Raw genomic sequence first — 25,266 nt, 5'->3', positions numbered from 1 at the left:
CATCCCAGCAGATGCAGTGGGAAAGCAACATGGTCCATGAAACCCCCAAGGACACTACTGCTGACCCACATGACAGTCAAATAAAATAAGCCAGGTGGTACATGCTGGTATGGTCTCTGTCTAGTTTTAAGTCTCCAGGGTGCATCAAAACCCTTTTTAAGGAGGAGGCCAACAAGGGGGTGAGGTGAAGGTGAAAGGACAGTAATCATTTTCTAACCCCTGGCCTGTGGGTCACAGTCACAACATCACTCAGAACAAGCTACTTAATCAGAATCTCATAGAATCATCAAATCATTTAGGTTGGATGAGACCTTTAAGGTCATCGAATCCAACTGTAAATCCCAGGGTTGTGGTTTCACCTGTAGCAGCCATGGCAGAGAAATTCTCCTTCAGCCGTTTCTAGCATTTTGGGCTCCCTTACTCTGCCCTGAAGTAGTCTTCTCTTCTCTGGGCAATGAGACAACAGCCCCAATCCTCCTCCTTTTCATTCTCTCATGTCCCCAGCAAAAAAATATGGGATCTGCAGGTCAACCTTCTCCATGTGCCAGCATAACAGCAATTTACACGTGGTCCTGAGACTGTGACAGTGCAGGCAGTGGCCGTGTTTGCTCAGGCAGGGCAGAGGTATTTGCCAGCACGCCTACCTGCCCTCTGGAGCAGTCACAGGTAGCCCATGTCACTGCGCTGCAGTAAATCACCCAACCCCAGTAGTGGTCCAAGAGCCGAGGTTTGCTAGGGGGCTGGTGTGCTGGAGTTTATGCAATAGCTTTGCATAGGCAGGCGGGGAAGGCTTTTGCCAGATGAACTTATTCTTCAACTAGCAAAGAGTACACTTGGGGCTTTACTTGATTGAAAGCTGACTGACACTTCTGGGCCAAGGCGCTAAAGTGAAAACATTTCCCTCGCTGCAAAGTTTATCAGGGCTTAGAGAAACCTTTGTTTGAATCACTCAGTTCCCTGACACGATTGTTACTTAACAATCTTACAGCCCTATAGATAAACTCCTGCTGGGTTTATCTGCTGAGGGTAAATACACTGCTGGAAGAGAGAAGCCTGCCAGATTAGTAAAGACAGTGATTACATCAAATGAGATCCAAAGGGCTACACCCCAGCCAGGATCCAAAAGCAACAGGATCAAGGCTGGCTGTGGGCAGGGTAGACATGGGTAGTAGGGACCCTACCGTACCTTCCACCCAGACCTAATGGGTGAAATAAGGGCCAGAAAGAGTCCATATAGAGCAAGTATGAAGCATATATCCTCCCTGAATGGGAAGCTTTCCAAGAAGCATGACCCCCCTGCAGTCCTCTGAGCCAACCCCTGGAGCTCCAGAGCTCCACAGAGACCTTTCAGGATGGACATGTGGGACAGGGAAGCACATAAAAAAAGATATTAAAAAAAGATCTAAAAAGCAGCGTTATAGCTACTTCTGCTACTTCTGCTATATCTGAGCAGAACATGGCGAAGGAGGTATTTGCTGTTTGTCCTGGCTGAGCTACAAGCCATTTCCTGCACTCCTGGGAATTTGCCAGAGACCCAGAAAAGTGTGTGCAGGATGCTGTGATCCCACACATGGCCCTCATTCAGAGAAGGCAGCCTGAATCCTAGCTAGATTTAACCACAGCTGCCCTCTGCCAGGGCAGGATTGAATTGTCAAGTGCAGAGCTGTGAAGCTTTCCTGCTATTTTCTATCTCCCTCCTCTCCTGCTGTCTCCTTTCCCCACATGCTCTGGCAGCTCCTGCCTGCCATCAGGCAGGCAGCTGGGCCGCGGGGAAGGCACGGGCTGCTGCAGTACATGGAGGGGGAAAAGGCACCACAGGCGATGCTAAGCTTCATTTTGGCCATGGCACAAGCCCGGCTCCCTTACCTGTGCACGAGCTGCAGGTTTTCCTGCTTGAGGCGGCTGTGCTGCTCACCATTAGCAGCTGTGTCCTTCTCCAGCTCCGTCACCCGCTTCTCCAGAAAGACCACCTGTGCAACATGAGAGGGGAGGATCAGCTGCCCGTGCTTAAACCCGCTGGCAAAGTGGCACCAAGTGCCAGAGCAACTCCCACCACCTCCAGCATACCATGCAGGTGCTCCCTGCTCACTTTGAGGCTGCCTCAGTTTGTTGCACGGATTCAGAGCCGGTCACTCTGATGCAGCTCCTGGCATTACCTGTGTCCTGCTCTTCACCGCACAAGGCAGCCTGAGCTGCAGGAGCCATCACTAGGGCTTGCTCCTGGGCGAGCTACTTAAAAATAGATGGTTGCCACTGGAATCAGGTAGCCATGCCTCAATTTAAAGCATCCTTTTAAAACATCCTTTTACACCCTGGTTTTGATGTCTCCCATGTACCAATACAGAGCCAAATGCTTCACTCTTTCCTTTCTTCATACCCTTCATGATGATGTCCTACATGGAGGTCCAGAGGGAAAGACCCCAGTTGGATCACCACAGCTCTGCTGCATCCAAGTGCAGACCTGAGGCTGGGGATAAGCACCTGCTGCCTGAAACAGGACTGAAAGACCTTGAGTTCACAGCTATACGTAAATAAAGTCACATAAGAGGAAACAATGCTAGCTGGTAGGAAAGGATCAGAGATGAGTATTTTCTCCCTGTACCTATGAGGGGCTCATTTCAGCTGTATTTGCATTTTCATTCACTTTCCCTAAATAGTGCACAACTTTGAAGAGCAAAGGGGGCTGGGGGTGCCCCTCTACTTCCCACCCAAGTAGGAGTGTGGGTGGGTGGGGAACCGCAGGAGGACAGAGTTCGTGGTCCCAAAAATCCCATTTATACCCATACAAGAACAATCAGGAAAGACAGGCAATTAGGAGCATGTCTGCAAAACCCGAATCATTGCTCTGGGGAGAAGGGCAAGTGACATACAAGTGTATTAAAAAAAGAAACATGCAGAGACACAAGGCCTTTTCCAGAAGTACACACATGGTTTCCCAAGCCAGATGCCTTAAGGAATGCGAGTGTTTTATTCAACTTTCAGACTTGGAAAAATGTTGATTTTTCATTCTTTTTTTAAAGGTCTTCTATGCATTATAATTATATCCGAGTGCAGCCACACACATATGTATTTCTCTTCCACATGCTGCTCCATGCAGCTCTCTATTCCTGATTCCAGAATTAAAAAGTCATTTTCAAGGAGTTTCAGGACTGCAGCAGACATTTGCACAAGCCACAACTCACCTGAAAACTTTCCTTCTTTCCCTTAGCTATTTTAGCTGGGGATGCTCAAACAAAAGCTTTCTTGTGCTCCTGCCAAGCTCCCATTTTGTCCTATAATCCTTTTCTCTTAACACCCCAGCAAAACCCAACAGGACCAGCACAAAATCAGCTTTATATCCTGACGGCATGAGCAGCAGCAGCAAGAGCGTGCCAAGGAACGGAAGTCCTTGTTTCATATCAGGCGACTGCTCATCTCCGAAAAGCAGAATTTGAGAACATCTTATTACATGAAGCAGAAGTGAAAATACAGCCTGCAAACAGCTGTCAGCACGGCAGCACACCTCCACCCCCCAGGAGAAGGCACCAGTGCCACCTCCTGACTCAACACAGGACCTCTGCAACTCAACTCAGAGCGCTCTCGTTCTCCTTCCCCTTGATGTGGAGGGCTTCGTATGTCCCACCTGCACTGAGCTACCCAGTGCCAGCTGCGCAGTAAGAGAAGCTTCAGCCTAACTCCTGCCTGGGGATCTCGGAGCACTGCAAGCCACTACACGCTCCAGGATAGCGTAGACAGCATCAGTCTTACCTTGTCTGTGATGTCCTCTTCTGTACACTCCAGTGTATCCCGGTAAGACTCCTCCATCACCCCCACGGACAGTGTGCTTGTCTGATGCAACTGTCTATAACACAGACAACCCACCCCAACCCACAGCAACACGAACATTAGAGCGAACATTGCAGGACATGGCAATTTCAGACGACAACTGCTCTTGCAGGATACAGTCCTCTCTCTCCCCTCCTGAGCTGCCACCTCCCTTTCCAAGGGGATTTAATAGCACTGCTCCTTCTTGGGCTGCAGGATTTGCAGCAAAAGATGGCATGGGCCAGGTCCTTCTCACCACCACAAGCTCCAACGGGCAATGAAGCTCACTGCCCCAGTGTGCCCAGATAACAGGGCTGAGTGGGTGGCTGCTTACCAGCTCAATGAACGTGCCCTGCCAGGGAAGCGCACACGTGGACACATGCTGCTGGTACTTCATACCATGATCATTTGTTCTTGCTCTTTGGAATGGGAAGAGATAAGAGCTCACTCTTTTCACTTTCTTTCTTTATGAATGTACCAAGGCCATGTATTATCCAGCAAAGGACAGAGTACTCCGCTCTAGCCACTGATAAGGTTAATAAGAAGTGGGGGGCAGCGGGTGTAAGGGGAGGGAGGAGAGAAAAAAAAAAACCCAAACTTGTTGTGAAACACCCCAGCCCACCTCCCTGCACCAGCCACGAGAGCTAAGACTGAGCTAATCATTAGCAAGGCCTTGCAACACTGGTGTCCACAGCTTCGTGGCTATCTAAAGGACACTCCGTGGAGGGGCTGACCTGTGCTTAATCCTTGTGGTATCACTGTAGATCAGCTCCATTGTCTCCTGGCACAAGAAACCACTATTGCCACGGGGAGGGGTGGTTGTATTCCAGCTCTGTGAACCTCAGGCAGATGCTGCCTGGAGAAAACCACTCTGCCTTCCCACTGTAACTCAAACGATGAGCAGCCTGATCTACCTTTGAAGCCAGCGCTGCTTTGAGCTGGAGGTGAATGAGAAAACCACAGAGGTCTCTTTGAACCTCAGTTTTTCCTAGGGATTTGTAATGTGGGCTCTCAAATTCACCCTGCTAAGCAATATGCTCATGCAAGTATTCATGAAGCGTAAGTGGCATTTACCAAAGAGACCACAGCTGAGTACCAGCCTTATTTTGCATCCTCACCCTGAGTATATATTTAGATTCTAAAGTCTGAGGCACATTTGTCATTTAAATCATGCCAAGCACAACAGGGCCTAAGCAGCTGAGATTTCTTGGCACAACCAGAACCCAGTAACAAAAATCAGGAAAGAGCCCTTACCACAATAAAATCAATTTCCTAAAAGCAAATGTTTTGGTATTATTCAGTAATTACAGTATTTGCAACAAAGAGCTTTCTGTGGGCTGATCTTAAGGATCTGGCTCTACTTTGCAGCAAACCCCTGTTATCTCTCTCGTTATCACAAACTAAACTCGACTACTCTTGAATTAACCAATATTTACCTAAGCCCACAACTTCCAGTCTCAGAAAAGCATCTTGCAAATGCAAAGGGCCAGGAAAGCTCGATCCCCCATAAAAGAGGGCATCTCCATTCCCAGAAGTTTAATTCAAATCCTCCCTAAATTTGCTCTGCCAGACATGGGACAAAAACTAGTCCTAAAACAGGAAACCTGGGGACAGGCTGCTCCCTTCAATCTTCTTTCCTGCCAGTGTTTTTAACAAAGATCTAGAAACTAAGATGACCGGAACTAGGAAATGTAATATCAAGGACCTGCTTCCTTGCCAGGAGAGGAAATCGTGCCAGGGGAGACTTGCTGACCACAGGAAAATTGGAGAAGGGAAAGGTGTGAGAGCACACGGGAGGGAGAGGCATACAGAAGCTGCTCTGGTCAGTGCAGGGAGCAGACTGAGTGCCAGGGCACGGGGATACGAGCACCACCCAAATTGAGGTGCCTATTGCTTTGCAGCATCCTTGCTCTGCTCAGAAACAAGCAAAGAGAAAACCAACAAATGCAGAGGGCAATCTCCCTCACCCCCGAGCAGGGCAGAGGCAAGGAGGACAGCTAAGGTGAGCCTCAATATATTCTTAAAAGCACGATGACATGGGAACAGGAGGGATGGTGAAGGTGGGGAAGGAAAGACAAGCACCAGGTGCCATTGAGAAGGGATGGACCCTCTGCCCCAGCGATTCAGAGCAAACTCTGCAGCTTTTCCTGTGCAGTCAGGGATAAAAATGCCCACAAGGAACAGGCGACTGGCATCACATGAGATGGTCGTGCAGGACAGAAGCAGTGCAGCATTAAACCCCAGGGTGGGGTTACCTGCAGCCAGCCCCCAGGAACTCCCCAAAGCCCCTGACCGAGCAGGGAAGGCTGCTCCTGCAAAGTCAAGTGCTGAGGATTACACTGAGCAAAGTAAAACAGAACCAAGAGACTTGTCTAAGGTGGCTGGCTTTTTTGGGGTGCTGCAGAAATCCCTCCAAGTGGGTGTACTGACTGCTCCGGTCTTCTAGAGACTCACCATGGTGACACTGGGGAGGAGACAGCCCAGCCAAGCAGTCCAGAGGGACATGCCCTTCTAGAGACTCCTTCCCCACTCCACATGCCCCCCCTGCTGGGGCACTGGCAGGATGGAGGGGGAAAAGCACCCCTACTTTTGTTCTGGAAGAAATCAGGTTGACACCAGTCTCCAGCTGCATGCATGAGTGAGAAAACCCCATTTCAGAAGAACAGCTATTGCAGACTATATCAGAATTAAACCTGCTTTTCCCCAGCACTATGCCACACACCCAGAAGTACAATACTGCAAGCTTATTTTGACAGTCTTCCTTCTGCAGGCCCGGCAGCTAGTACAGACAACCCTCTCACCAAGCAGTAATAGGAGTATAAGCTTACCTTGCCACCTTCTTGCTTGAGAGTCTTTTATTTGGACTGCAAAATGAAGAAAAAACAGGAAAGAGTTAGGATAGCTGACAGTGGAGAGCAAGAGAAACAGGAAACTGCAAGTACTCTGGGGCACATCCTTTGCTATGGCAGGGGAGCGCCCACACGGCATGCACAGCCCGGCCACCCCCAGTAAAAGGCAGGCGAGGAAACCACTCACATATTTAACAATGCAGCGATAACAAACCAAATGGAATAACGCCACAGAAAACCTCACCACCTCCAGCAACGGTATCCTCTCACCGGCTGATCCCTGTCCTGAAAGCTGATCCCCGAGGAAAGCGCTAATAATAGCGGTGAGTTTGGTGGGCTTCAGCCTGGCGCCGACGGCAGACCAAGCTACGTCTCCTGCACCCCACATTACCCCAGCCCTCCCTTCCCCTGCTACCCCCCCAGGAGCTCCCTGCCCAGCAGCTGGGGGACAGGGCACAGCTCCTGCCTCCAAATGGGCACTTCCATCCTTCTGCATGCTGGTTTGCACTTCTCACAAAGATTATTCTCACTATTAGGCTCTGGATCGCCAGAGAATTGCTGCCTACTTGCAGCTCAGAGATTTTAGAAGCTGTCAATCATTTCCCATTCTGGATTTTAAGCACAGGCACTGTTATAATTGCTGGGCTGGGGTACGAGCTCTCCTTTGCACAGATAACTGACGGAGATCACACACCCCGGCTCCGTATATGCCCGAACCAGCTGCCACCATACCACAGCGGTCAGGGTTTAGCTAATGCTCAACGTGACCCACAGTACTAACAGCCAAGGTCTGTGTTACCCTGCCCCTGCCCCTTGGGATGGGGCTGCAGGCTCTCCCCGCTGGGAAAAAAAAGCCTTTTTCAGAAACAGCTACTTGCTAAGATGCTTCTTCCAGTCCTTCAGTCGTGACTGATGCAGCTGCATGCTAGTGAAGCAAGCGGGGCTTGAATCTCACTCCTCATCTTCCACCCAAACACACACTGTTGTCAAACAGATGCCACTGGGACACATCACTGATACCAAATCATCACTGAACGATGGCAGTAAACACAGCTCTAGCCCGAGCAGAGAAGCAGCAATTGCATTCCCTGATGCTTAGCTCAGTTTAAAGAAAAAATAAAAATAAAAATCATCTGGGAGTCCATTCCTGCCTAGAGCTGCAACAATTACATTAGTTCTCAGAAGGAGGAATTAAAAATAGCTGAGGACAATTTTCTTTTTTAAAAAAACAGTGACCAACCAGGGGCTGTTGTCAGGGTTACCAGCCCTCGTGTCAAAAGTGCATGCTCAAACCCCTTATTTCCAAGGAGTGCAAAAGCCGCTGCTGGCCAGGCTTCAAGGACGCTCGGCACCCGCCTGAGGGGAGGAGGTCAGGCCCTCGTGTTTGCCAGCAATTGTAACGAGTCACGTATGTCCCAGCACCGGAGAGAGAAAAAATATTTTTCTCTGCAAACAGCTTATCGGAAAGCAGTGCTGGCACCTGCGGGTGTCTCTGGAGGGGACGAGACACACAACCTCTGCTTCAAGGACACCAAAACAAAATATACTTTCACAAAACTGGCTCATCTCAAACTCCTTGCGGATTTCTTCCCTGCCTTCCTGTGCCATGGGCTTGGGCAGCAGTGCCCCAATGCTGGGACCAGGCTCCCCACCTTATTCCAAGTATAAAACACTGTATATACGCCCACAGCCTTTAAGACTGAGGCTGTTACATGGTGGCTTGGGCTTCACCCCAGCTGCTAGCATCCTCTGGAGCGGGTGTCTTCAGGCTTTGCCTCCCAGGCACGGTGCGAGTCTGCTTGGCCCAGATTTTGGTCCAGTTTCTGCTGCCCTCTTCGCTTGCAGTCTAGGACTTGTCCCCTTACACTGAGGGCTTCACGTTGCTGGTGATGCTGGGAGTAAACAGGTCCTGCCACATCCTACATGCTGCATGGGGACACCTCTTGTGTCCTCACTGCAGAAAGGGTGGGTAATGCCCCCCCATCAGGTCAGTGCGCAGGAGCACTTGGAACAAATTTCCAGCAAATTTGTGCATAGGAAACCCTGAACACAGATGGAGGAATCATACCTACTTGTCCTGAGCCCAAAGGGCACACATTAAATCAAAAATCTATGGAATTCCCACCGTGACACCATGGGACGGGGAAGCTTCCTCTGGAAATCCCATCCATCATAGAAGGCTCTGAGGTGTTAGTTCAGCTTTGCAGGTAAATTTGGTGGAGAAAGCCTGAAATGGAGTGGGGCTACTGGCATATCCAGGGAAGTCTATTGTTCCCCTTAACTACATAACCTGAGACCCATCACTGACCCTCAAGGCCTCCAACAGCAAAGGCAACTATTTACCCAAGAAAGAGAAAGGAAGAGAAGTACTTTTTCCATTAAAAAATTTAAGGTCAAGCTCCTATTTGTTTTCCAGTTGTCTTCCCATAGCTATATAGCCCAGGAGAGTTCCCATGTCACACTGTCCCTGTAGAGGACAGATAGAGACCAAAAGCACGACCAAAACCGGGCTTGAAAAAGCACACCAGATGCGAGAAGAATGATTATCATTAATGCCACCATCCTTCCACGGACTGCAAACAGGTCTGAAAAAATAAACAAATAGAATCCCTCCCCAGCTGTCAAATCAGCAAGTCCAGCTGCTGGCTAGTAGACCTCAAACGTTACGTTCAAAAACTCGTGAAGTTCCTACCCAAAGGCCCCGGCGTCTATCACGTCTACTCAGCTAGTGGTGGCACATAGGTGGGCAGGCAGCTGGCAAAGCTGGGTGAAACAAGATTTTACTGCTGCAAAGCAAAAGCGTCTACAGGAGAGGCCCCAAGTCACAGAGAGCAAGCTGATGTTTCCAGATTACTGCTGCAGTGGGAGGACGGGCTGTACCTACCCTTCCAGGTTGAACCAGCAACTCGGGCATGCCTCCATACTGGGCATTTTTGGCCAGAAGACCTGGCAGTCTTTTCCTTGGTGACAGAAATACTGTACATGATCAGCTTACGGCTTCAAGTCCCAATGCAAGGACTGCATTGCTCGGAGCGTGGAGAAGCACCCACCACTCAGCAGGACATGCAAAGAGGCTGCCCAGAGCAGAAGGGAAGACTCTCATTGTCTGCCAGCCTCCACGGCTCAGATTAAAGGAAACTTCTGCTCACCCTCTATAACATTATTACAACCTTTACCACCTGGAGAGGCTCACCTCGTTTGAAATTCATCCCCTTTCACAACCACAAATCAAGCAACGCACCAGCAAAGGAAAGCTGTGCAAGACAAAGAGAGTCTTCCCCTCCAGAACATCATTCCCAACACTGAAATGGCCACACACAAGCTCAATTACCTATTCATTTCAAGATCATTCAGGCGAGCAGAAAGATCCTCGAGGCGGTTGATTTGTTTGTGGCACTGGCTACAGTAAAACTCAAATGCTTCATCTGCGATAATGCTGTGCAGTTTCGCAGCGAGCGGATTGGTGCTAGAGAAATCACAAGGGTCATTTTAACAGGACAGAACAGACAGGGCTGATTTTTGTCTGTGGCTTCCACAAGCTGAGCGTACATTTGGGCAGGGGAGCTTTTGGTGTGAGATACAAGACTTGCAATTAAAAACTTCAGGGCAGACTGGGTCACCTCCCCTCTCGATTTTAGAAGTCAAATCACAGTCAATATGGAGTTGCTATAAATTAGCAGGACTTCCATCACCTTCCTCCCAGAGACTTATAGCAGCTGAGCTTGGCCCATGTTTCCGAACCCTTGTGCCGGCCAGCTCTTGTGGAGGACCCCCTGAGTGCCCAGGGAAGGTGAGGTGCATGCTTTCCACAAACCTACACAACTACAAGGTTTATTTTCCAACATGATTTTCCAAGCAACCCATCTCAGGAGGCTCTAGCAATTGTCCTGGTTTGCCTTGGTAAATGCAGACCGAACTCACACACCACTGGATTGGGTGCCATGAGCGAGAGCCAAATCCTTTGGTTGGTCACACCGTTTTCCAACAGGATGCTTTAAAAATAGAGCAGCTGTGCTGCTGTGGACCCTCTGTTAGTAACACAAACAGTCAGACTTTCATTGCAAACAGCTTTCAAGCTGAGCTTAAAAAGGTGGTTGCAATTCAACTGCTCTCTCCTACAAAGTGAAACACAGAGAAACTAAGCAGCGGTGGTGCCTTACTGTAGGGAACATCATTTGGCAAGAGGACATGGGGGTCTACAGGACTTTAACAGCTTGGGAAGCTAATGGGTCCGATCAGCTTTTCCTTTTCTGCTACTGACGTGGAAAGCATGCTGCCGAGGCATTCACCGACACTTGGCAAACCAGGGAGCCATTTCCCCCATCTGACACGACTTGGGCAGGACAGAGTTTGGTCAAGGATGCCATAAATCCTTTATGTGGGAAAATGTGCTTCTGGAAGCCACAGACTTTAATCAAAGAAAGGTTAATAGTGAAAAAACAAAGTAGTTCAATAAGAAAGACAGGTAAAGGTGTGAGCAAACACAAGCAAGCTTAAAACCAAAAGGCATCTGAAAGGGCTAGTCAACCCCGTGATACAGATACACACTGGCAAGTCCTGGCCCGGGAGATGCTGAGTGCGTGGGACACCCAGGGAGGGGTCCCCTGGCTCAGCACTTCTGCATAACCCCTCATTGACATTTTTGGTGGCAGTGGGATGTCAGCAGCCCAGCCATCCCCAGGGTCAGGCCTCTGAGTTTGTGCCGTCTGTACAGTATTTCCGAGCCCCTTTAGAACAGGCAACTGGACAACAATAAATGCTGAATTGCTCATCTCTTCCCATTCCTGGAAAAAAAAAATATTGAAAAACATTCCCCCTACCCTCTGGGGCAGGTTTGGACCCAGGATAATCATCATCCACCAGCAGTCAGTTCAACTGCTCAGGCTTTGTGCAGGGTAAGAGCTGACAGAAGTTTTATGGCACCTGGAAGAAGTGATGTGCCCTTTGCTGGGCTCTGCCCCCGTGCCTGGCTGCACGAGCCCTGTTCAGTGAGTCTTCCTCACCCCTGCCGGGAGGCAGAAACAGCTCACCCAGCTGGGCGCATCCCTGGGTGAGGTGTGAACCCGAATCTTAACAAGCATTAATCAAAATGGGAAAAGAAGCGTAGAGAACCCACAGGCCAGCCTGGCAACTCTTCGGGTGTGTGCAGATATACTTGGCCTCTGGCCGCGTTGGTTGTTTGCCCGTTGAGTGGGTGAGAGCTCAACCGCACTGCGCCTTGGGGTGTCCCCACCTACCCCTCGTGGCAAGCCGCCACGCTCTGCACCATATGCAGCCTTCCTGCCTCCTCCCTCCATCTCGTGGAGTAATGTTCGTCTTCCACAGGTCATCGGCACTTACTGACACAGCACATTGGCAGCCGTAACGGGTGCGTGCAAGGAGTTTTTCCTTTCAGTTGCCATTCATTTCCCACCAAGCGTTGCAGAGAGACTTTTCCTACTGGATGGATGTGCCAGGGAAGAGGTAGCAACCCAAGAGGAAGGATCACAACACACACACAAGGACTAAGCAGGAAAATGCAATACCCCATGGTCTTCCCTGAAGGCTCTTGGGTTTTGTATTAGTCCTCTGGTGAAGATCTGGAGCTGTGGCAGGAAAATTTGTCAGTGTTATTCCTGTTTAGAGACTCTAGTAACATGGAAAGGGTGCGTGGCGATGTGACTGTTTACAAGCGATACTGCTCCTCATATTCAAACCTCAGCCAAAAAACCAAAAGTTCAGCCTGAACCAGAGATATCCTGTAGGTCTTTAAGGTTTCACTATGTTTAAACACTCTGGGGAGGCAGGGCTATGTTCAGAAAAAACAGCACAATCTCAGAGAACCTTCATGCATGCAAAGATAATCCAAGGTAAGGGCTAGACCTGAAAGGCATGAGGGAATTCTCTGTTTCAAACAGAAGCCTGTTCTTAACTCTAGAGGTTTTGCAGGGTTTATCTGCAGCCTGCCTCCCTAGCAAGCCCCAGCAGTGAGTCTCCAGCATAACCACCACAAGCTGTGTGGCCACATGCCGAGTGAGGCCCTCCCAGCAGAGGAAAGATGCTGCAGAGCATGATCTTGTGGATAAGATCCAAAGAGACAGAGCAGCAGTGAGGAGGCGGTACCCTGACAGAACAAGATTTGAACACTGGGAGCGTAGGCAACCTGGGAGCTCCGGACTGATAAAGAAAAAGTTTAACTGGTTGCAAAGTTCCTTTAGCTGAGTATTTTCTTGCCAGGAGCCTTCTGGACTAGGTTGGATGCCCACCCTCAAGGAGAAACTCAAAACAAACACCAAGGCTGGGTGTTATCCAAGAGCACTTTGTATGCTGCAGCACCAGTACAGACAGCCATACTCGGCACTTCTGCACAGTGCCATCAAAGGACAAGCGTGGATGAGTGATGCGTACGTTCCACTGTAGCGTATCCCATCACATCGAGCACTGGAACACTGGTTTCCTGAAGTAATGGGTTAGGCATGTTTTACAGCAACACTCCTATTGCAGGTTTTGTTAACAACCTCAAAATGCCTGCTGCACCAGCAAAAAAAGAAAGTCAGCCCTGACCTGCAGCAAAGCGCACGTGTGGAGATTTGACAGCAGTTCTTCCCTGTCAGCCCTGTGCAACCAGAATTGCCCAAATTCTACAAAGGGCTTTGGGAAGCTAGTAGAAAACAGGCAGACAGCAAAAAAAAAGTTATGACAAGTTTGTACTGCTGCAGAAAGTCACAAATGTGTATCATCCCAAAGGAAAAAAGTATGTTCTTGTCTTCAACACAACCGTGCAGCTGGCAGGGACCACTCCTGCCTTGCACAAAGATGTACTGCCCAATGGAAGAACATGTCCCTGGCGTTATCTGTCATCACAGAGACTTTGTGGGCTGCAGCAGTGGATGATGATCGTTGCAGATTTTACTTTTTTTCCTTAGAAAGTAAGTATTGATGGGTTTTGTACTGTCATACCAGCTCCTCAGTTCACCCTGCACAGGCTGGAAAACCAACATTTGCCTGGTTTCAGACCCTAATGCAAAGAGTGCTGGAAAACGCTACAGCCTGCTTCTTGGTCCACATAACCCTTCAGCTGCCTAGAGAATGAAGTCTGCCGCAGCTTCTGCAAATCCAACCAAGCATCACATCAAAGCCAAAAACACAAGCACAAGAGAGAAAGAAAAAAAAAAAGTGTCATCCAACAGGACCAGGGGTAAAGCTGCATGGTGTTTTTCTCTACTGGAAGGTTCCACGAGGAGCCACATCCCTAATAGGAGTGGGAAACATGATGTTGTCCTGGACGCATGTGAAATGCAGACTGCTCTTCCACCTGCTGCCAGGCATGAGTGTGTCTGGATGGGAGGATGGGCACTGTTCAGGCAAAGAGAAGACTGAGGGACACAACTCCTCTTCCACTTCCGAGGCGATTATCCCACTGTATCCAAAGTTTCCCAGGAACCCCCTCTTGCAGGCCGATTAGTGTGCAAACCCAAAGGAAACAACTCTCTTACACACAAAGCATCGGCAAAGACACTAAGCAAGTGAAACTGGTTCAAACATTGCCAGCGCTGTGCTGAGCATTACCTGGGAGAGAGGAACGAGGAGCTATTAAAGCTGCTTTCCCCATTACACAAGCCGTCCGAGAACAAATCTGCTTCATTCCCTTCTCCGTAATCCTCAAAATGTTCCTCTCCGCTAATGACCGTAACGATGGAGTGGCTGAGGTCCGAGCCCAGGGGCAGGTCGTGCGGATGGGATCTGTGGGAACAGAGAGGAAGACATTAGAGGGTGGCCACTGCAGCAGCCTTTCCAATTGCATCCAATACACCCACTTTCCAAGTCACATCCCCCATTTCAGTAGACCAGGCTAGCTCTTCCTTACAGTGCAATTCACCCTGTGCCTTGAACACTGAAGGGGCAGCCCAGGCACCACTGGGAAGTTTGCAGCAATTTTTTTCACAACAAACCAATGCTTTTTCACACAAGCTCCCCTGGCAGCTGCAACACAGGATTTGGGGGTAGTCAGACTTGCAAGACGGTACCCAGGCTTGGTGGCAAGCCCTTGCACAGCACGAGGTGCAAGCAAAAGCACAGCAGAGAAAAAGCTCAGCATGTCCCAAACACACCCTAAATATGTTGTGGGTTACATTGTCATCCTATGTGCCGGGCTCACACTCACTTACTGCTGTATAATCCTATCAAGAGCCCAGGACCGGGGTTTAACACTGTAACCCCCCCTCCATGACAGAAATCCCAGTGGTTTATAGGCAGCTGCCAAACCCGGCAGTGACAGACCCCCTGGCAAGACAAAGGAGCCCTTTCCCTGCTCCTGCTGGGAAAACACTGTACACGCTCATGACAGTCTTGGAGGGGAGAATGCTGTTTCATGTGTTTTTAGCACCAGATCCAGAAGGCTGTAGTGCGTTAAGCCTCAGCCTAAACCCTGAACACACCCAGCACAGGTCCTCGGACGTCCCTTGCTTTGGAGGGGACACAGCTCAGCACAGAAGTCATCGTTTCTGTAAGTGTCTTTTCACGTGCACAGTGTTGTATGAAGTCAAGCCACCATGGCAGTATGCACCCACTCTCAGAGGACCTTCCTGCCCGAGACTGCAGAGGCTTTAAAATTAAGCTGGGGGAAAAAGGCAGGGGGGATTTGTAAGAACCAGGCTGTGAAAGCTGCCCACATGTCTGTGAACCACAGGTATGTGTTTTGGGGGGATTAGCATCGCTCTCCTCTCCAAAATTCAATGCTAAAAAAAAGATTGCATTATTATAAAAGCTGATATTTCAGGCTATGCCCCCATCTTCATCCACTTGCTAGGAGAGGGAAAATGGGGGTATGACTAGATTGCTGTACTAAATCAGAAAGAAAAAAAGATTACAGATAAGCCATTTATGACAAAAACGTGCACCATCTGAAGGATTTGCCCTTATCCCACTAATAAAAGCATGTCAACCCTCCAGCCAAAACCATAGCAGATCTCTATTTAACCGCAGACAAGTCCAGTCCAGCCTGTGGGCATCTGCACATCCTCCTTGTGCACTTGAGAAGCACCGTTATTCCCGCAGTGGGATCCGTCAGAAACCCATCCTCCCCAGCGGTGAGTCAGACGCTACACCCAGCAGACCATTGCCGAAAGCATCGGAAATCTCTCCAGGAATAGAAGGCAGGGGGTGGAATTTTTAACTCACAAGCAAAACCCAACCCCAAATCTCTAAATTCGGGGCTGCGGTTTGACAAGCACTGTACAGAAGCAGATCTGATCAGGCACCTGGAAACCCTGAAAGCCACGGATGCTTTCGGCAATAAATAGTACGACTATTTCATATACATGTACTGGGGCTCTAGCAGTTTCAAGATCCAGAGTCCAACTAATCTTTACTACGCACAGCCTAAATAACCACTTAAGCTCAAACCATCTAAGGTATGTTGAGCTTTAGCAGCTACTGAGAAGCAGTGTGGAAGCTTTGATTCAGTCCACCAGCTGTGCTGGTCAGACTGCACTTACTGACTGTCCCCTGGAAGAGCTCTGGGCACTAGAGGTGTAAAACAGTTGTCCTGCCTGGGGTTTGATGGCACCAAAACCAGCCCTCAACAACTTGGAAAGAGAATTCCAGAGGTTTCTGTTTCAAGCATTCCACATCTTTAAGCCAAATGAATTTTTTCCTTGAATTCTTTTTTTTTGGCTACCTGGAATTTGCACACATTTAACACACCTGGCAACAGGTACCACTGCGTTTGGACAGACACCCAAAGGACACCTGACCTTCCCAAGCCCACACTGGGAGCAGCAGGGAAGCCTCAAGAACAACCTAATCTTAAAAAAAATTCCCAAGCAAAGTATTTTGTACCTACAGGCAGGTGAATCTGAGGCACGTCATTTTCCCCAGAGGATGAGAGCGTACGCAGGCTGCCATGGCCCCTCCAGAGACCCTCCACCTGGTAGTCAGCGAGCTCAGCAACCGATTATATCCCAATTTAACTGTCACTGAGCTGAACACGCTCAGGCGAGGAGAGCCTAGCCAGCTAATCTTATTTCTTCCTTAATCCACAGCACCCTTTGAGCCCCAGTGCCGAGTGCCCAGCAGCACTGACCACTCACCACATCTCTGACATCCCCAGATGTGATTTTGGAGTGGGAGGGAAGCCCAGTGCTTTCTAAAAGCAATGGGAACCGTAAGTACTCACCAGAGCACCAAGCCTGGGTGATGTGTTTTTGGCCAAAAAAAATTCTGTGCATTAGCAGACCTTAAGTGATGATGGTTCCAGAGGTTTCAGTGCAGAACTGGTGCTCTTGGGTCACTATTAAAGGAGTTATTCCCTCCTCTCCCGCCTGCCAGCATCCCAGTTTCACCCCAAAACCCACTTTTCCTGCAAAATCTAGGAAATGAGGCGGGCCCAGGAGCAGTTTCGCCAGCAGCGGTTCAGACCTCGGGAAGATGATCTTAGCTCACACTTTTGTGCTTCAGGCACAAGTTTAAAACTAGTTATTACAGGAGGTGGTTGCACATCAAAGGGCACACGCATGTTTAGGTAAAACAAGAATACGATGAGTTCCCCTCCTGACTTGAAAATTATATGTTGCGTTTCTGGCTTAAGTGATAGATTAAAAACTGCAAGTATTTCAGGTGTTTGGATCATCTAAGAACTTATTTTAGAGGTTAAAGATGCTAATGAGGGTACAGAAGTTCTCCCAAGGCAAGCAACAATTAACTCAAAGAGATTGCCAGGCCAAGCTCCAAAACAGCCTACACATGGTGCAGTCTAATTATTATCATTATTCTTAAAGAAGAGCTATTTTGGTCTTGCATGAAGTTACAAATACAAAGAACAAACCAACCAGTTTCAGCAAGACAGACTCAGCCCACTTCATTTTAAGTCCTCAGGCTCTGTCTCCCTCGGTTCTCGTGTGCTCCCAGTTTGCCAGTTTCCTGCCCCGCACGGTGAGTTTTGCTCCTGGCCGTTCCCACTCACCCATGCTCCGGCTCCTCAATGGGATCCGTGAACTCCGAGTGCACGGTGGAGTCGATGGCACTGTCTGTTTCTACTTCGTCGTGCATCTCGTGATGTACTAGTGTGCTGGTGTCTTCATCCGTGAAGGTTTCGCACTCGCTGTACGTGCTCTCTGAGCCCATGTAAGCACTGTCAGTCACCTCATTTGCCTGTTAAACACAAGAGGGAAAAAATAAGATACTGTAGCTATGCGGTTTCATTGCAGAGCAGGACAAAACACGTATGGGGCAGCTAATTACTGCTGCATTGCATTTCTAAGCACAGAAATCTGACCTCCTAAAACCAGCGTGAGCCGTACCCCACGTCCAGGTGCTGCTCTGCCTCCAGGTCCAAGGACCGAGTGCTGCCCCGGGGTGCACCACTGCCTTTGGGCCACGCATTCTTTGCAACAGCAGTGTTTGGAAAGCAGATTACAGAAATATACACTAAATAAGAGTTGGAGGGAGATTTTGTTGTAAGCGAGTATGGATTTGTCGAGTCCAGGAGGGATTACGCACTGCTTACTCAGCAGTTCCGATCACTGCTGCTTTTGCCCACTCCGTTTTAAGAGGACACACTATTAATCTGAATTCTCTGCAAAAATCACCATTCAAAACTACCAGTTAGCCCTTAAAGCACTTTTTCCCCCCTGTCTAGTAACATGAGGGCATCTTCCATTCCTCAACAGAAAATAAGCTGGTTTATAAATCTTCATTATAGCATCTAATTTGCAGGGACTGCATCAGAAGGACAGTCAGATCTCTACACTCCAGCTGGAACAGCATCTCAAATATTTTGCACTACTTTACCACATCCATTACCTGAAGCAAGCTCTAGGAAAGCAGCACAATTTGGTTTTTAAGACACCACGCTATGAGCACAGAGAACTGGGTTTTCCTCCCAGTTCTGCCCCTCAGGCAGGTATTCATCTTCGTTCCTGCCCGCATGCTCATACAAATGGGCAAGGATGGTCCTGCCTGGAGACACGCGGTGCTGAGCCTAGAACCATCCCCATGTTCGGAGGAGAGCCATGGGAACACTTGAAGAAACACCCTCCTAAAGCAAAAGCTCTTATTACCCATCAAAGTGCCAGCTCCAGCATTTACGGGATTTCCCCAGAGCACCTCAGAACAAATCAAATCATTTTTGGCTCTGGGATCTCAGTCGTGGTGGGATCTGTCAGTGCTGGCACTGAGCTCCAGCTGATCGCCTGTCTCTGGAGCTGTCGAGGGATGGGAGCCCTCCTGCCTGACCTCAAGAGAAAAAGATGTTCATGAAAAGTCGTTTGCTCCATCTGAAATTCACCCAATGGGATCAAACTTGCTCAGCTGCTGGCTGTACCCCCTCCAGCACAGCAGCAGGACAAAGCAGCAGCATTTTGAACGCAGGCACAAACTGAAGCAAACCGCTCTTCCTCTGCCAGAGAGCGCACAGAACAGCTTTCAGGGCTTTTTCCAAGGATTTTTGAGAAAACAAGATTTCTCAAAGCCCTGTATTACAGCAGCTGGAAAGAAAATGCACAGACATACTGTCCTTGCAACAGCAGAGTGAAAAATTATGTTAGAGCTGTTCATTCAAAGCAGGGTATGTATATGGCAGGATGGAAGAGCCCTGCTCATTGCTGCAGACGTTGCCCTCCGGTAGAAGAGCAGCTTTTAGGGCACATGCCATATTTGTACGGCAGGAGAGCAGCACACCAAGACAGACAAACGTCCCGCTGCCTTTCTGTTGCCTAGACTTTGCAAACACTGCTCTCACCAGCCTGATTCTTCTCTTTTGGGTAAACACTCCACAACCCAAAGAACTTCTGCAGCTTTCACTGCTGCAAAGCAGCTCAAGACACAACCAACACCTCATTTGTTTCACCCACAAATTCCCACGCTGCCTCAACACACATGAGGCCAAAAAGGGATAGCAAGAACTTGTACGGGTGCTTTGAAAACCTCGAAGGGATGGAGAGGGAACTGCTTGACAGCAGTTCCTATTCTACATGGACACTGGGGACCAGAGCAAAGCAACCTAGTGAACACCCTGGCTTTGCTCCCTGCTGAGCGCTCTCATCAGCCCCTGTGCCAACTAAGCACACTCAGCTGGGTGATGGATGGAGACAGACAGACAGGAGCTCCTCTTGGAAACTTGGCTCAGCTTTCATGGACCCACGCTGACTTCTGGACACCAGCATTTCTCTAGGACACCACTCTAAAGTTAAACATGACATAAACCTTCACAGAACCAGAGTCTAAAGTTAGCATCATGAGAAGACAGGGCTGTTCAAGTGAACTTGATTCAAACAGAGGATAGGCTGCTGTGGCAAACGTCATCCCTGGCACGGGAGAAGGTGGCTTTCACTAGCCTTCGAGATAGAAACAAAAGCCTCCTAAAACCCCCACCCACTTTAAAAAGCATAAATCCAGCAAGACTACTTATACACCTAAAGCCGGGGACTTGCTTAAGTGCTTTACTGGATTTATGTTGCACTTCTTAGAAACACCATTCAGGCTCTTAATGCTTGAGCAGAAGGAGGACGAGGGAGATTTGGAAGCAGAGGCTTGGTCTGCCAGCTCGCTCATGGACATGCGAGGACATTGCACCATCCCCAAGCTGAGACCGGCAGCTCCCCAGCTTTCAGAGAAGGCACACTTGGGCAACTCAAGTGCTTTTCCAAGCTATTTACAGTGTACACCAATTTTAGGAGAGGCCAGGCTTCAGCATATCAGACAATGCTGTATTGCAACACTGGTTATGTTTGGCTTTGGGGAAAAACACCCCAACATTTCCAGCCCACACTGCATGTCCCCAGTGCTTGCAGCAGCGATGACGCTTCATGCTGGACTGGCATGGCTCTACCAGGTGGGAACCAGTGGGGACCTGATGCAGCAGAGAGGGCCCAAGAGAAGACAGCAGCCATCCACATCTGTGGATTTCCCTGCATGCTTCAAAGGGATACTTCTTGCCTGCTTGAAAAAGATTTAATGCCAAGCTGGAAATAACTTTGTCTGCAGACTCCAAAGTAATGCTGCTCGGTTGTTTTTTTTTAAATGCAAAAAAGCTTCTTCCCACTGGAAAAGCTTAAATTTAAGTATACATTGAAGTATTATAATGAGCACAAAGTAAAGACAACTATTGCAAAGAAACCAAAAAAACCCCAAACCAAAACACTCCAACCCACAAGTAATTTGATTAAAAAAACACCCTGTTGTGGTTGCCATTGCTGACTCTCTCAACATGAAGCATAACCAGGAGCTGAACAGCTCAGGGCATCAGTCCCCTTAGTTAGATGACTTATCTATCAAATTGTTCAAAGCATTTTATTGACAGGAAATACCAGTATGGACAGGCTGAACGAGGGAGCAACCCTTTAGAGCTAGAAGTAGCCACCAGAACAGTACATTAATCATCCTCCTTCACCCAACACCAAGGATGTGCAGATTTATTTATTAAAAAAAAAACCAACAAAAAAACCTGTAACACAAGTTGCAAACTTTTTTGTGTTTAGCAGAGAAGAAATTTTTTTCTCTTGTAATAACGAGCCTAGATGAGAATCAAATGCAAGAGCCCTATTAAAATTAAACCTACGTGGTCAATGAGTTAAGAAGGCAGTTGAAACTGTAAACAAAGTCCTGAGCATGAGCATGGAGAACTTTGCTTTACATTTCATCACAGATTAAGTAACTAAACCTCAAGAAAAGATGCAAGGAGGAGATAGGCAAAACAAGGGACTTCGGTAAGGTATTACCAAATGCCTGATAAAGCAAAGCAAAACCAAGTCCCTGTGCCCTGGGCAAAGGTGCAGCCGCAGGTCACAGAAAGCTCTTTTTAATGGCCTCATGAGCAGCTGGTTTGTGCGCTGACCCTTTAAACCCCCCTGCCACATCTCTCCTTTAGCCAAGTTTGCCTTTCTGTGAGCAGGCAGAAAGTAAACACTGTTTCCAGATTAAAAAAACCCACAATACACTTAAAGAGGTCCGTGGGCTTGGAACAGCCAGGCTAGGCTACAAGTGTCCTAGGGGACTTGCCAGGAACATCCCCACCATGTTCAGAATGGGGTTGGTGTCACCAGTATCAGTGTATTTTAAATTTTTATCAAATAAAACACATCCTTAGACATTTCAGGTAAACCTCAGACCTCAAAACTGGGACACATGCACACACCCACCCCTGAACTGAAACAGGATCATGGTTTGACTGAAGTTCCCATCCCTGACTCCAACTCCTCCACGAGCTATCTCCCCCGGTGCCAGACCTGTTTACCCTGGCTGAGCACAACATCGGCCACCCGGGCACATCTCTGCCTGTTCAAAGGTGTTCGGCAAAACACCGGGGATTTGAAAGCCCAGCAGTGAGGCCTCCTGCTTCTAAAAGGACATAAATGGATGAAATCAGCATCAGGGTCACGTAATTAATGTGCCCTGAGAAAGCAGGCGAGATGATGAAGCACCTTTATGACACTTTTCCAGCAGCAGTTCATCTATTCCAGGCATTTGATTACACATTGGTGTAAAGACCATTTGATTAAATGTTGTAAAGTGCTATAAAAATGACCTTGATTTAAAAAAGCTGCTTGAGTATGAGGAGAAGAAACAAGGCTATTGGGAATCAGTTGCAAGGTCTAGGCAGGGACAAGTTAAGCTTTGATCTGTGATGGGCAGAAGCTTTAGCAAGCCATTGCCTTGGAGAGAAGAGCAAAGTCTGGCTCCCAGGGAGGTTCCTCCCAGGCATTTTCTGCAGCACTGGTCCCCCGCTTGTGCCCAGAGCCGTCCTGGCATCCCAAAGCCCTGCTGTCCTCGGCCACAAACACTCGGAAGCTCAGGAAAGGAAGTGAGGGGAGAAGAAAAGGAAAAACAACTCTGTTTTCCCAGCAAGCATGAGCCTATTTTTGATGAACGCCAACTCTAACTGCAGACAGGGGAGACAGGGGAGACAGTCCAGCTAGGAAAACCACCCTCCAAGGACACCATCGTCTGCTGACTGCGGCCAGGGCCCCAGTGCCAGCACCAGGCTGGGAACGCTGCCTTGTCCAGAGCCGAGCCAACGCCAGCCCTGCGAAGGTCCGGAGACCAGCACACCGCAGCTGCGGGACAGGCTCCATCTGAAAGGAGAAGGGATGAAGAGCGTCCCACCTACTCGGTGCAGCATCCTACACCGCAGAGGCGGCCCGGCACAGCTAACAGTGCTGCCAGGGACACACGCCTGCCAAGTCTTGCAGCAGGCAACCTGTGCTTAAATTGGCTTTAAACCAATGTAAAGCCAGGGAGAAGGGAAGTAAGTTATGTTTGTAATCCCACCTGAGTCTAACATTAATACAACCACCCCTAAGGCCCTGAAACACCCCATGGGAGCTCAGTCTCCAAGTGCCGGCAGCCAGAAACTCGTCATGCCACTGAGTGATCCCACATCGGAGGCTGCCACCGGCAGCAGGGCACTGACCTCTTGGCCACAATATCTGTCTCTTCCCATGTATTTGGGCAGTGTCCGCTTCTCAGAGAAGCTAGGGAGCCTGCACTCAGCCTAGGCTGAAGGCAACTTTTACAACACAGCCCCTGAAGTTGGATTTTGAGACTGCTGCACTCGATAATACCCCTCAAGGCCGGGCAAGAGAACTGCACTGCATCTGTCAGGCCAAATTGAAAACACGCACCCCCCAAAAAAAACCCAAACCAAAAAAACCAACTCACAAGACACCAGATCTTCCAGACTGTCCTCAGCACCCTGAAAGCCTGCAGCCACCGTCCCTCCCAGTCCAACTCCCCCAAGAAGACGCAGGCAGAGAGGACTATGAAGATACCATCACATGCACACACCCCACAGACTATAGAGAGAAAAGATCATTCCTAAATGTTGCACGCTCAAACATACTTGGTAAGAAAACAACAAACGGCTGAGTCGGGTGGACGCCCAGCCTGCCTCTTCCTGGCACCTCCAGGGCTGAGAGCGATCCCTGGGGCCAGAGACCTGCCTCCCTCTAGAAACCCAATCCTTCCTCATTTCGTGTTAGCACTCAAAACCCACCTGCGGACACATCGCCTTCTCGCCCAAGTCAAATCCAGCTCCAGGAGCGCGCACCGCCAGGAGCTGCCGGCTGCTTCTGCAAGGCAGGAGGGAAGCAAAGTCCAGGAGGTGCCGGGCGCGAGGCTTACCGACTCAGTACTGGTCTCGAACAGAGTGCCTTTTGTTCCCGACCTCCCGGCCTCCGCGATAAGGAGAGGCAAGCTAATGTACACTTCCCTGCTGTGTGACTGCAGCCCTCCCGGTTACGTGAATACCAAAATAAAAGCACGCCTTCGAAGCCCCACGCAACGGCCAGCCCTGCTCCAGGTGCGCACTCTTTCTTTTCTCACGAAACCATCACCAATTAAAACGGTTAATTTTGAAGAAGACATAGAGAGGCTTCCAGGGCTTATCTCATCCTTCCTGATACTTCTGGTGAATATTTAAGCACTAAATGACAAATTCCTTCCTTATAGCCACAATCACAAAAATTAATAAAGCTTGCCTTGCTCACTAGGGGAAGATCAGGAGCACTTTGCTACTGATAAGCAATCACAATCACTACTGGGGTGACTCAAATGGCAATCTATGATATACAATGACAATATTGACCACAAAGAAAGGCTGGTGCTTCAGTCATGGGTGCTAACTGAGTTTACAAACACACCAACCCCACTGCTGCCCGAGTTCTGCATTGCTCTCAACCAAGCAGCTGCTTTCTGCAAACACAGGAGCCTCATCAGAACCAGCACCGCTGGGTGACCCGACCCACAAGATCCTCCCTTCCCCACGGCAGCTGTTGGCATACAAAGTCCTTGACAGTGCCCGGTTTGCAATGAACTGCTCAAACTCACAAGTTTTGAGGGTTTTGCCTGCTTTTCTGTTTCCTCTCTAGAGAAACCTCACATACTTCAAACCTCAGACTCCCTTAGTCATGCCTGTCTAGCATAAACACACTTACTTCTTTCCATTACCTTCACAAATCACTTTTTCTCATTTTTTTGGGGTTATCCTTCCTCTCCTCTGGGCCACATCCTTCCTGAAGCACAGTGCCCCGAGCAGGACCTACTACTCAGCAACACTGACTGGAAGCATCTTGCACCTTGATAAGCAGTTGACCTTCTGTGCTAAGTCCAAAAAAAGCAAGGACTCCTGGTAATGAGCACAGCAGCAGGGGAGTTATGCTTTAACCCGCGCTCTCCTCCTTGCTCTGTCCGGATCTGCTACTCAACCGAGCAGGACACAGCCCTATTGCTCTCCCAGCTCCTCTATGTGTGCTGCAAGAGCTCAGGGAAGGTCTAGCACCACTGCAAGGAGCCCAAAGTCAGACATCCCTACAGTAAAGCGAATTAGGAAACTCAAACCACTGCCAGTTTTACTTTTCAAACTCTTATTGAGACGCCTTTGCTTCCAATGTTGCTTGGCCCGCTCACAGCCTACTGACACTGCTGTTTCCCTATGCCCCAGCCTGCCTGGTGTGCTGCAGCCCAGCTCCCACATTTCTCAGTCCCACGCACTGCACTCACAGTTCAAGATAAGGCTTCAAGGTCTTTGTTTTCCAAACTCCTTCCAACCTGTTTTGTGCAAGGCAAACACACCAACTAGGATCTTTTCCGATCAGCAAAACAATTTCTCACCATAACCCTGAGCTTCAGGGGCATTCAT

At 49.0% G+C, this 25,266-nt stretch overlaps 1 protein-coding gene across 1 annotated transcript in view; it reads right to left on the bottom strand.

The window, feature by feature from the left end:
- Positions 1 to 25,266, bottom strand: part of RAB11FIP3 (RAB11 family interacting protein 3 (class II)) — a 66,828-nt gene that overhangs the window by 6,281 nt on the left and 35,281 nt on the right. Inside the window, exons 4-9 of the mRNA XM_010567042.1 lie at positions 17,596 to 17,783; positions 14,202 to 14,375; positions 9,985 to 10,119; positions 6,633 to 6,668; positions 3,748 to 3,841; positions 1,867 to 1,970 (exon numbers count right to left, since the gene is read on the bottom strand). Of these exons, the coding sequence (XP_010565344.1) occupies positions 1,867 to 1,970; positions 3,748 to 3,841; positions 6,633 to 6,668; positions 9,985 to 10,119; positions 14,202 to 14,375; positions 17,596 to 17,783 (731 nt within the window). The remainder of the gene's footprint in view (positions 1 to 1,866; positions 1,971 to 3,747; positions 3,842 to 6,632; positions 6,669 to 9,984; positions 10,120 to 14,201; positions 14,376 to 17,595; positions 17,784 to 25,266) is intronic.

Source organism: Haliaeetus leucocephalus, unplaced genomic scaffold (genome assembly GCF_000737465.1).
Source record: "Haliaeetus leucocephalus isolate CR32 unplaced genomic scaffold, Haliaeetus_leucocephalus-4.0 Scaffold224, whole genome shotgun sequence".
Classification (NCBI taxonomy): domain Eukaryota; kingdom Metazoa; phylum Chordata; class Aves; order Accipitriformes; family Accipitridae; genus Haliaeetus; species Haliaeetus leucocephalus.
The sequence above is the reverse complement of the archived record's forward strand: the minus strand, read 5'-3'. Positions and strand labels throughout refer to the sequence as shown.